At 37.2% G+C, this 13,380-nt stretch overlaps 1 protein-coding gene across 3 annotated transcripts in view; it reads left to right on the top strand.

Moving 5' to 3' along the window:
* Positions 1 to 13,380, top strand: part of ADAMTSL1 (ADAMTS like 1) — an 825,910-nt gene that overhangs the window by 528,032 nt on the left and 284,498 nt on the right. For all 3 annotated transcript variants that reach the window (XM_032477631.1, XM_032477630.1, XM_014555590.2), the window contains one exon: positions 7,885 to 8,121. In XM_032477631.1, the coding sequence (XP_032333522.1) occupies positions 7,885 to 8,121 (237 nt within the window). The remainder of the gene's footprint in view (positions 1 to 7,884; positions 8,122 to 13,380) is intronic.

Below are 13,380 nucleotides of genomic sequence, written 5' to 3'. Positions count from 1 at the left end.
TTTGGGCTCATTGAATTCATTCCTCTGACAAGCACCTAGCTATCTAGGGCCAGTATCCTGTCCTTTCTTATTCTGAATCCGCTCAGAGTGCACCATTGTGAGTGGCTGCAGAAGCTGGGCTGCAGGCTTGTCTTCACTGGGGGGTTGTGGCAGCCGCTGATGACTTGATGGCTTCAGCATTCTTTGTTTACTGATACGGTTTGCAGTATTTTTCATTCACAGTTTGAAGGAGAAAAAAGGAATGCACTGAATTAAAAAGCTACCCGAAGGAGGAGGGGAACAGCTTTTAGAACTAAGTGTTTTAAATGTTTTTACACGGATCAGCTCTCAAGTGCCTGGAGACACTAAAAACTGGCCAGGCAGAGCATTTGTTTTCAGATAACAAGCTCTAATCGAGTAAGTAGGGTGAGGCTAATGATTTATTATATCATACATTTTGAGTCTCTTATGTCTGGACCTGGGCAGACCCATTGGAATGGTTTAGAGCTGTTTAATAGACCTGTAACCCGCATTCACTTAGTAGGCACAGAGTGGGGCACACCCAAAACTTGAATAAACTCAAGTGTTCCATATTATTTTACAGGATCACAAATCTGTAAAGATGTTATTTTATTGGGCATAGACCTGGTCCATAGCAAGGCATTAAAATGGTTAAGGATTAATTTTCATAGGCACTTACGTCCCTTAAGTATGTTATTTTCCAAAAGTATTGATTTAGAAGGAAAATAAAGAAAATCTGCAAATCTTTCATACCAGGGAAAAAGAGAACAAAACAAAGGGCTCTTAAATATATCTTGTATAGTCTCCCAAGAAAGTCTTTGGCATCTTCAAAAAGGAGAAAGAATGAGCCAAGAATGGCCTTTACCTACTGTGGCACCATCCTCCAAAGTCGACCCCAGTTTCTATTCTTCGTACTCCGAGTGATGTTTGAGATTTAAATATTACACTCTTGAAATATAATAGAGTTGTCTCCATACAGACTGTCTAGACAGGGCAGGGACTACGTCTGTTTAATTTCATTTTACATAGCAGCTAGCAGTCTTGCACAAATAAATGCTTTTGATGATGACGTTGATGTTAGTATAAGCAGGTGGCCAGAATTTGGGGATAAAGCTTGATACCTTAACATCAGTGCTTTACTGTGCCTGCATATAACACTGAGTGTTATATAAAATTTACAAATGTCTGGCTATTTATGGAATAATAAATTATTTCAGCACATTTAACGTTTCTTACTATCACCCTGTTAAAGTTGTTTACATAGAGGAGAAAATGTCAATCTGGACGATTCAGAAAGTAGGCAGGAATCCCTACTCAGTTTTCCTTGTGTCGGAAATGAAAAGTATTTGTGTAAATCTGTATTTTAAAAAAAGAGGGAAAAAGTAGATATTTCATCAAGATTTTCTAAGATTTCTTGATTAAAAAACTGTCAAGATTTAGATTTTCTGTATGATTTTAATAAAACAGAATTGGAGTTTCTACAATGAAAACATGACTTCTGTTTCACTTATTCTATGTATTAGTCATCCACCCCCCTCCCCACACACACCAAAAAAAATGAGTACTGGTATATAATAGCAAGCCAGCCAGATAGTTAAAGATCCCCGTCCTCCTGGACCTTGTGCTTTAGTGAGAGGACACAGACAGAAATTAAGCATAATAAATAAGTAAATTATACAGTGTACCTGAAGGTCATAAAGTGTGATGGAAAAAGGAAAAGTTGAAAGGATGAGAAGGAATCGTTAGTGGGAGTTGCAGTTTTGCATAGAGAAGTCAGGGCAGGTCTCACTGAGAAAGTGATGTTTGAGCAAAGACTTGATAGAGGTTGAGGTTAGTTAACCCCTTGGAATCTGGGTAAAGAAAATTCCAGGCAGAAGGGATAGATACCGCATGTGTCCTAAAGTAAGTGTATTTTTGGCGTGTTCAAGAGTAGTGGGAATCCAGTGTGGCTGGAACCAAGTAAGGAAGAGAATAGGAGGTGATGGGGGCCAGGTCTTTATCTCTGTCTGTGGTGAGGATTTTGGCTTTTAATCTGAGTGAAGTGAGGAGCCTTTGCAGAGGTGTAGCAAAAACGTGACATGATCTACTTTCTGCTCTAATAAGATCATTCTGGCTGATTTGTTGAGAAAAGTCTCTTGGAAAGGAAGGGTGGAAGAAAGAAGATCTGTTAGGAGATTATTGTAATAATGCAGGCAAAACATGATGGTTGCTTGGACAAGATTTTGGTCAGATTCTGCATACTTTTGTGTATAAAACCAGCCTTTCCTGATGTATTAGATGTGGGAACAAGGATCATTCCAAGGTAGCTGTTTGCAAAGTATGGTAACCAAACCAGCAATATCAGCATCATTGGGGAACCTGTTAAAAATGCAAATTCTTTAACCTCCCCAGATCTACTGAATCAGAGACGCTGGAGGGTGCAGACCTAATAATCTTATATTTTTAATCAAGCCTCCCAGGTGATTCTGATTCACACTCAAGTGTAAGAACCACTGCTTTAAGATTTGGGGTCTGAAAAGGATGGAATTGGCATTGACTGGGATGGTAAAGCATGTAGAGGAAACAGATTGGGTAGTGTGGGGGGAGGAGGATCAGGGACCCAGGTTTGGACATAATGAGTTTGTGATGTCTTAGACATCCAGATGGTGAGGAAGCAGTTGTATATATGAGTCTGGAGTTTGATGGGGGACCGGTGGCGTCTGAGTTGGAAATGGAAACTGAAACATTAATTATGTTTTTGAGAACAAAATACCATGTAAGATTGGATTGCATCAGAGGATAATTACTGTTTAGTAGTTTCATCTTAACTTTGAATAAAAGAAGCAGAAAGCCAAGGAATAAAGACCACAACATATAAAAGAAGTGTCCACTTAAGTATGCTAAGAGTTTGAGAGCTTTAAGGGCTTTAAGGGATATATTTTTCAGAGCCTTCATTTATTTTAGAGGAATTTTTTATGGTAATCTTTTCCCATTTTACCATCAGTACATTGAGGGTTCCTAATGTTTTGAGGGTAAGACTTAGGACTAATAAAATTTTCTAAATCTGTCAAGTAGCTGATAAATTTCTATGTATGTTTTCATCATGAAGTAGCAATTCCAAACTTCTGGAGGATAGAGTAGATACCTTATTAAGGAATTATAATTTTGTTTTCTTGGACAGTAACTTATATGGACGGTGATAGATCAAAGAAGCATGGAGGGGAGATCAAGAATTTACAGGAACAGTTACAGGGTAGAGAAATGTAGTAAGAAGGATAGATATTCTTCAGTGGTCACCTAAATATAATTTCCAGTCTTTTCCTGATAATATCAGGTATTAACAGTTGACTTTATAAATAAAACCATAAAATCAGAATATGGCATTTATACCATGGTACTCATATAATCATTTCATGTGAAATAACAAAAGTAACAGAAAAGGCCAACCACCCAATCAATAGTTAAGGATAGGTGTAAAGCAGAGGGCTATTCCTCAGGAAGGAAAATGTCTTCTTCAAAATGAGAAAAAATAAAGAAAAAGTAGTGTTTTTCTTGACCCTGACTCTGTTCTCTATATTTTTTCAAAACCATTTTAAAGACCTTTCCAATGCTCCCACCTTAGCTGCTGAGATACCGTCTTTTACGTTTCATCCAGTGAGTACACTCTGGGAAGCTGACCCTCTTTGGTCCCACAGTGTAATCTGATCCACCTGTCATCATCAGGGGACATCTGGGATCCATCTTATCTTTCCCACTGGCTAGCTGATTAACCAGAAAATGTTTTGAATTGAATTCATATATGGCAGAACTCCATGGACTTTATGAATTATACTGGGAGCACATAAAAGGACAGCTTTTATTTTGTGCTTTTAAAGAAGGAAACTCTGAGGCTGATAGGATTGAGGGCTTAAAAATTGGAGAGAACAAGTTTTATATTGTATTAAATGGCTAAATATAGCAATTCATGTGATCATACGGCTATTTTAAATAAAATGTATTTTTTTCCACAGTGAGGAAGTCCTAGCTCAGTAGCCTGACACAGAGGTGTCAATCTACAGGCATTATAGTTAGTTGGAAATAGACAAAAGGCCAAGAAATGCATTCTTTTGCTCTCTCTTGCTCCATTTCTACTGGATGGTATTTCTGGGGGTGTATGAAGGGCTGAAAGCTGGGGGTCTTTAGTCCAGTGCATCCTTCCCACACCATGGTGGGGTTTTTTTTGTTTTTGTTTTTTTTTGGCCAGGTTCTCAGTAGGGGGTGTGTTTAGTTCAAATAGCACCTGGAGTTTTCATTAATTTTGATTGTCTTCATCATTACCACCTATGAGGTATTTCAAAGATGATGCCCAGGATAGAATGTTAAATACTTTGCAAAGCATTTAGGGCATCAGTTTGTAAATCTAACTTTTAGGAGGATTAGGAACTACAGTGTTTTCATGAACCAAATTATAATTAAAAACTAACAACTTTTCGTATACAATGAATCTTTACACAATTAAGTGTTACTCTGTTGTAGTTACTATTATGATACTTGTAGGACAAGAGACTATGATGACTTTGCTTGAGTTTCCACTCCTGCAGCTGGGTGACTCCAGATGCATCAAGGATTCAGTGAGTGTCTTAAAGTAGGCTTGAGATGTTTTGGGTTCAACAAAAGAAGCTTTTGCCAAATCCTTCTTCCCTTAATTTTTAAACGGGTATTTCAAGGGAAATTTGATTCATATGTTTCTGATTCATTTACACTTAAATCATCAAAATGTTATTTTGTAAGAGCTATCTGATGTCCAAGAAGCTTTCTGAACCTGTTTTGTAAGTCCTCTTAAGCCCTTTTTCTTAAAACAGGAAGTTGCATTTTGCCAAGTACAAATAAACTCAAACATTAAAAAGGTTCAATTTCAGTTTCCAAATCTGAACTCCAGGTTTTAAGTGCATCCTCAATTTAGCAAAGTGTATTTTCCCACCCCTCAAAAATACGGACAGAGGCAAAGACAGTAGTGATAAAAGTGAGTAAAGGTATTCACAAGCATTATTACTCTCAGAGATACTTCTCCAGTAGTGAAAGTTCATAAAGCCTGTAGCAGGTGCTCTTGGAGCTAGTGGATACAGGTGACTTGTGAACAGGAACATCTGTTTGCTTGCTGCTTCTCTGTGATGTGTTTCAATATGTCTACTTTTTTGTTACAGAGAAGAAAACCTTAAAGTCTTAATATTTTAATTTCACTTTTTAATAATTTTACCTTTGACTGACTTTGATTTCTTTTAGTAAAGAGGGGAAGACTCAATACATTTTGCTGAACAGGGAGGGACTCAAAATATACTCTGTAGGCGTTTTATGTCTGTCCTAAGATAATGTAATAGTTTTAAAATGTAACTGATGCTCTTTTCCTGGAATTGGATAAATGCAGAAAATCATCCCAGGTTCATACTAAGAGGACTCTTAATTATATATTACCCTTATTACTTAATGCAGAGGTGATTCAGCCTGATCCTGAAGTTCTTTATAGCTGATTCACTTTTATATATCGAAAAAGAAGGTAGAAGTAATTATGAGGAGGGTTTGGAACCATTCTAAACAAGTTCCTCAATGTTCTGCTTTGTCGAGTCCACTTCAGTATTTCTTGTGTACTGTTGAGTCATCAAGAGACTCTTGGAATGACAGGTGTTATCCAACTGAAAATACTTTATTTAAACATCATTAATTAAACTATCAGTTCAACCGTGGAATCCCCCATGCATTGGCCACCAGGGAAACTTGTTGATCCTATAAAGCTGGTTTTATTAAACTTGCTAAACAAGGGGGAGCAGCACCTTGACAGTCTATGTCTTACTTGGTGGAATGGAGGGAAGAGGATGTGTTGGGCTTGGGGCCATAGGGAGTCACAGGGTTATTTCTGGGCAGAAGCTAGTAAATGAGGTCTAGTTGGAGACTGGTAGGGTTTGTAAACTAGGCAAGCTGGGGTCTTATTTTTGGAACACAAGTCCACAAAGAATTCATGTTAAATCAGTTTGTTTGTGCTCTTATCTTGGAACATATGGTCTGAAAGGAGCTGGTGTGAAAGCATTTAAGGTCAGAGAGTTTGTGTTGCATCATACAATTTACCTGTTTTGTGATTCATAGCATAGTTTTGCAGGTTGAGGGTTTTGTTTTATTTCTCAGAACAAGCACTAAATATCATGACAAAGTATAACACCTATATTGATTGATTAATCTTTAAAAAATTTTAAACTATATCCCATCATTTAAAAAATTAAGTAATGAATTTTAATTGTACTTTTTTCAGACAATATTCAAAATCACTTAAGTCTTGTTGGATACCCAGCTATCTACACCTATGTTATAAAAATTATTCTTGTCCCTTAATACTACATTTTATTCACTCTGAGAAAACATATGTGATACTAACAATAAAATGCCTTTCAGAGTTTATATTGTATTTTGAGCTAGTTGAAGTTCATCCAAAATAAGTGTTTAATTGTTTATACCCCAGTTTACCTAGAAAGAATTCATGCTTTCTGAAGTATTAGAGCTTTATATGAGACTTACTAGTAACACTAAGATTTTAGGAAAGAGTCAGGAGTTTCATTTTATAAAATAGCCTAATGCTATTCTCACAATGCTTATTCGAATATAAATAGATTTTCAGAGAAAGAAACCTTGTATAAGAGAACCCTTTAAAAGGATAATGTAGAAATCAGGAACTTCCAAAGGCCACATGCAAATTCATGATTTAAGATAAAAGATTGTAATACAAGGCTTCCCACAGCTGGATATTCTATAGTCGTCCATAGACAATCCTAATCTGAATGCATGAAGAAGAAAACAGACCTATCTATCAAAAACCTTTCCGAGGGATAGGTGATAGTTGACTTTTTAAAGCCAAACCTTAATTGCTTTCACTGAAGTTTATCATTCATTAGATAGTAGCCATAGTTAGAGTTTTATATTTTAAAATACCATTTATAAAGTATACATTTAAAACAATCTTGTTTTCTGCTGGTCTCAGCCAGTATGATTTAAAACTCAAATTCAGAGAATCTGTTGATTCTTCAACACCACTTTCTCTTCAGTGGCTTCGCTAGATAATCACAGCAATAGCTACCATGTACTGTCTTCCCCATGCCAGTACTTGGCTGACACAAGCTCATGAAATTCTCACCATGACCTTGACAGTTGAGTGTTGTTATTGCCTCTGTTCTAAGCACAAGGAAACGCAGGCCTAAGGAGACTCACCGTATTGCAGCCACACCCCCATCTGAGAAGAGAATCCAAAACGTTCCACTCTGCTGTGCTGCCTGAAGTTAAAGAAATTACAGGCATAATGCTTTTTTCTCTATTTTGTTCTCCATGTTTAATTCTAGATACCGTGCAGCCTATGTGTACTGTTTCAGGAAAAACTGACTAACAATCACACAAAAAACGCTGAAGGCAACTGTCATACCTTTTTGCTGCTAGTTGTGAAAATAAAGTATTGTCATAGCTCTTGGTATCAGAACTGGAAGTGACCGAGAGACTTTCACCTAACCTTGTGATTCTATGAAGTTCTAAATTACAAGGAAATAAAAATGGTATTACAGTGTGGAGGAAACCATGAATAGTCAACGTCTTGGAGGAACTATTTCAGGGTGGTTACTTTCCCAACTAGTATCTATCAATTCTATTTCCAGCTGGTTTCTTTCCCATTTAACTTCAATCAGACAATGTATTTTTAGGGAATTACTTTCTCAGATCTCTACGTGTTGAGGGCCAAATAACCATGTGACCTTTCAGATGCTATGGAAGGGTCCATCTGTAATGACAGAACATTTGCTTTGTTTTCTAAGACCTGCAGCACAAAGCTGCTCTAGTTTTCTGTTCGGGGCTGTCCTTTTAACCTTTGCTTGTCCCTCACCTTTTCTTCTTCTACAGGACTGCCCACCGGAAGCAGGTGATTTCCGAGCTCAGCAGTGCTCTGCTCATAATGATGTCAAGCACCACGGCCAGTTCTATGAGTGGCTTCCTGTGTCTAACGACCCTGACAACCCATGTTCCCTCAAGTGCCAGGCCAAAGGAACAGCCCTGGTTGTAGAACTAGCACCTAAAGTCTTAGATGGGACTCGTTGCTACACAGAGTCTTTGGATATGTGCATCAGTGGTTTGTGCCAAGTAAGTGCTCACTTCTTTTCCTTCTATTTTTCCGGAGAGTTTTTTGTAAGTAGCTTTCACATAATCCTGCCATCTGAATCACTCAGTGTTACTTTTTTTTGGAGTTTATAAATGATGACAAATTTGAAAATTGACATTCAACTTCAGTTAAAACTGCAAGAGCTATATTTTGTTTTAGGGAAAGGTGGGCAGAGTTGTTTTTTTTTTTTCTTGAGTCTCACTTGAATGTAGAAGAATGAACATTCTTCAATATTGTGTATCACTTTTGTACTAGACTCTGAAATTACCTCTACCTTGGTTGTGCCTAAAATGTTGTGGTAGGGGGTGTGTGTGTTTGTATTTGGAGGCATCGACTTTCATTTACTTAGAACTTCAGAATTGCTCAGGTGAGATTGGCTCTAAAATCTTCAAGTGAACTGTAGGAGAATTTGCTGCTTCTTTATTGTAGCTTGCAATTTTGTTGAAAATTTAGGCAACCTATAGAGAAAGGCATGCCAGTGTCAACTAGGTTGGATTTCAGCCCAGCAAATCTTTAAAATGGAGATAGCAAAGAGGACTGATTTCTGGTATCAATTTATCAATGTCTACTTCAGGTGGGGAGTTAGTGTGTTTGCCATCTTGATTTCGAAGTCTATTCTTTGGATTACGATGACCAGCCTAGTTTTTGGAGCAAGCAGCTGCTACATTTTCCTGTGTGCTCTGTTTGACCATATACTTAACTATTTCACAAAGTAGACATTTAGAGAATCTTTGCCTCTCTCAAGAAGACATTGGTTGAATATATTGTATAGCTCAGTGGTAGAACGCACACTCAGCATGCTTGTCCTAGGTTAAATCCCTAGTACCTCCATTTAAAAAAAAAAATCAAAAAAGAAATCTCTGGTTAAAATTTTTCTCTCTAGAATTTCTAATACCACAACTAGCAATATAAGAATAAACTTAAAATGTGTTTCAGTAATTTGTCTTCTCAAGTTCACGTGCTTGTTTAAAACCTCTATCTGTAATCAGATGTAAAAGGAATAGCTGTAGTGTGAATGACTATTAGAGATGTGAGCTGTCCTACAAGGTTCTATGTGTATGCAGGGGAGACAGGCATACTAACCCTTCATCAGGTCTAGAATCATGAGGCAAGGAACTTGTGACGCATCCAAGCATTTCTTAGATAGGAGGATAGAGTAATGTTTACATATCTGAAGGTTTCTTTATATATAGGAGATATATGAATTTCAGATATAAATTTGAATATAAAATCTCACTATTTTAAAGCTAGGAAAGGCCTAACAGGTGATCTAATCAATGCCCTAAAAAGCCGTATATTTGAACACTGCTTGTGACATTTGATGTTTGCCTCCTTCTCTAGGACTCTCAGTGGCTTTGAGATATAATTATGGAATCTGCAAAAGCTTTGGAAATGATAGAGAATAGTAAATAGATCTAGACAAAGGACTATGTTGTACGGAATGGCAAATAAAAATAATAATTTCTTATGTGTGTATACTATTTGAACAAAGCAAGACAGATTTCCATTGTATAAATGAAGAACAAACAAACAAAAAAAACCAACAGAAAAGTTACATGATTTTCTGAAGGTTATTTGGTTGGTCCTGGCAGAAATGGGACGAAATTTCAGGTCCCCTGATACCTAGTCCGAAGTTGTCTGTGCTATATTATATATTACACTGATAAATGAACCAAAACAAACAAGACAGGCCAGCACATTAGGTTTCATTTGTTTCCGTTGCATGGGAGTTCAACGTGGCCTCTTTTTTTCCTAGACTAATCCTGCCAGCTGGCCTTGAGTACCTTGGCAACTGAAGCAAGAATAAACATGCCTCCCTAACTTAGATTCTTATAAGTATGACCTGTTAGATTTGGGGGCACATGGAAATTATAGACTATCTGAAAAGATTGGTGACTTATACATAGAAATTATAATCAGTTCTTATTATTTTCTTCACTTATTTGTCTTGTTAGAGATAATAGTATGGTAAAGGAGATGGAAGAGTTCCGATTGCATTTAGACACTAACAAGTAGTTTGTCCAGAGAGCAGGGAACTCCCCCCCACCCCCCACCCCAGGATACAGTCAGGAGAGAGAGAGGTAGTTTGGGAGAAACCGTGGAGGCTTGAATAGCAGACAGGACTATGATCAACAGTGGGAGGCCAAGAAAGGGTTTTAGGGGAGAAAGACAATCATAGCTCTGCTCTAGAAAGATGAATATAGCTGCAGTTACAGGATGCTTGAAGTGGAGCCTGGACCACTTAAAGGACCTGGGAGGTGAGGCGACCAGCTGAAAAGGAGGCTCTTAGAGCAACCAAGGTGAGGAGAAGCATGAGCCTGGGCCAGGCCAGTGACAGCAGGAACAGAAAGGGAACAATGTCTCAAACCAGGAAGGAGTTTTCATTTTGACTATAATTAGAGCAGGGAATATTTTTAAAAGAATACATCAAATGAATTATGTTCAGGGAATCAAAAACTATCACTTAATATGAATTTGTCAGGAATAGTATTTTGGATCCTTACTACCATTACCCTGATATCCTGTGTTTCCCTGATTAAAACCTACTTGAATTTTATAAAAAGGAGGGAGGGATCAGAAAGAGAGTAAGAACAGAGAAAAATATGATAGAAGTTTTCCCAAATGGATAACAGTCCTCAAAATTTACTTTGCAAATAATAAACTATGACATCATCAAAACAAAATTTTCTTCTTATCCACCAAAAAAAAAAAATTGATATAGGAATTAAGATGGAATACTTAAATGCAGTATATACTTTTCCAAAAGGACAAGAGTGAAGTTAGTCACCAAAAGAAAAGCATTCACCGCTGCCTTGGAAGAGTGGAAATATGCAGATTTCATCCTACTTAGAAAAAAAAAACTTCCTTTAGGTTGCATCTGTATACTGATGATTAGTATTTTTGGTCTTTGGTAAGAAACATTAAACATATTTTCATAATCTTTAAAACACTGTCAAAAATCTTAATGCTAAAATAAATGTGCAGTTTTTTGTAAAGAGCTTCTCCTGGTTTCCTTAAGACATCATCTCTGCACTATTTTCCCTTCTCTGTTTCTACCTCATTTGTTGGCAATTCTCAGCTTTTTCTCTGGCTTTATTGTAGTCTTATTATCACTTTTTTTGGTAAGCTGCTTCGAATATTTTTGATGCTAGGCAGATATAAATTATAAACTGTAGAGAAGCAAACATCCAGCTTTGGCCATAGTCTTGCCTTGATAGAAAATGACAGCATAACTAAGATATTCATTATTTATGAGTACCAGTTATTTCAGTTATGCCTGTTTAATACTCAATTAAAATCCATCTCCTTAAAACTGTTTGGGCCTTTAACCCTTAAATAAAACTACAAAGATGTAGTTTAAAACGTATTTTAGATCCCCAAATACGTTAGCAATTCACAGATACTACTGTTGCACAGAGGAAGAAACTGGGAGCTAGAGATGTCATGAAGAAGGGGTTATCTATATTTGCTGTGAACTTCCTTTGGGAAAATTCCAGAATCATTGCTGTTTATAAGATATTCCTTATTCTTACTCAGTAGGATTAAAGCATCATATTAGGCAGCATATGCACTCTAATAGTAGTAGTAATCTTAATAATAATAATAACAACAACAACAACAATTTAAAAACAGCCTCCATTTTGAGTAACTATGTTATCTAGTCACTTTACATATATTTTTTCTAATATTTACAACTCTGCACATTAGACGACATGATCCTCATTTCACAGGTGAAGGACTGATGCTCAGGTACTTGCCCAGAGACACCCAGCTCTGACCTCAAATTTCCTGTTCCTCCTGGTGAGGCCAGGGGGATAGAGGCAGTGTAATGTTGAGTCCCCAAACCTGACTGCCTTCCAGAAACTCTTGGAGAGCCCTTAAAAGACACAACTCTCAGGCTTCACCCTCCAGAAATTCAGATTTATTTGTGCAATGTTTTTAGAACACTATCCTAATGACCCTCATGTTTGACCAGATTTATGAACCACTTACCAATTAGAAAGCAGACAGGATTTAAGGTCAAAAGACACAGATTAGACTCTGGCTCTTCTTTTATGATGTGTGTAATCTTGATCGAGTTACTTACCCTTCTTAAATTCTATTTTCACTCTGGAAAATAAGGTTGTCTCGCAGACTATAGAGCACCCAGTGAGATAATAATGCATGTGAAAATGCTTCAGGAGTTGTCAGGTACCCTGGGAATGGAGAATACCCTGAACATTTTGAGTTGCAAAATGTATCAAAGTAGTGGTACCCTGTGTGGAGTTTCATAACCCTGTAACAATTCAAAAACCTTTATAGAATGAGATAAAGTAACCAACCTCTTCATCTGCTGTGAACATTCAAAAAGAAAAGGAGACCTTTTCTCATGTCCTTTCACCATCATCATTTCAGAAATGAAATTTTAGTAACAAGAAAGCAGTAAGAATCTAATTTCAGAATAAAGGACAGTCTTTTAAAGTGAATATAGTTTCTCTTGTGAGAAAGTCTCTCCCCTGTACTTATTTTTCTTTCTCCAGAGCACAGAAATTGTCACTAATAGTACTACACAGACCAGCATTTGAAAAGCACTGCCTTTGAGATCATTTAGTCCGGCCCGAGAAATATTGCTGCACTAGGTTATGCGATTTTCCCAGGATCTTCCAGCTAGTTAATGGCAGACTAGAGGTCAGAGAATGTCACTGTTTATCAGCATTTTTAAACTATGCCCCCTGTGTTATTTCTTGAGCCTCTGCCACGGGCTAAAATCTTGTCCAGTTTTAATTCTGTCATTTATACATGGAAACAATAGGTTTAGTGAATATCTTTTCCACCCATGTTCTCCCCTGTCCCTCCCCCTTGAAATCTGACCTTTATCCCCAAGTAGGGTGGTTGTATTGGTATCTGCCCCACTTTGCATCTCAGACTGAGAAACACTGGAGTTTTTTTTTACTCAGCATCATTCTAGACTAGATGTTGGAGATAAGGCACAGCTAGGAAGACAATTTGAGTTAAGATCAGTGCTCTGACGTCATACTGCCTAGGTTTAAATCTAAGCTCTACCACTCTTTAATGTATGGCTTTGAGCAAGTTCTGGAGCCTTAGTTTCCATATCTGCAAAATGAGGGTATCTGTAACTGACTGATAGGATTGCTGTGACAGTTAAGTAATCAAATGCACTAAAGTGCTTATTATGAGCTTGTAGTAATAGTCGTATCCAAATTATTTCTGTCTTTGATTTTTCCCTCTTTGTGGCCTTT

The sequence above is a fragment of the Camelus ferus genome, chromosome 4 (assembly GCF_009834535.1).
Source record: "Camelus ferus isolate YT-003-E chromosome 4, BCGSAC_Cfer_1.0, whole genome shotgun sequence".
NCBI lineage: Eukaryota > Metazoa > Chordata > Mammalia > Artiodactyla > Camelidae > Camelus > Camelus ferus.
Note: the sequence above shows the minus strand (reverse complement) of the source record. Positions and strands in the feature narration are given on the sequence as shown.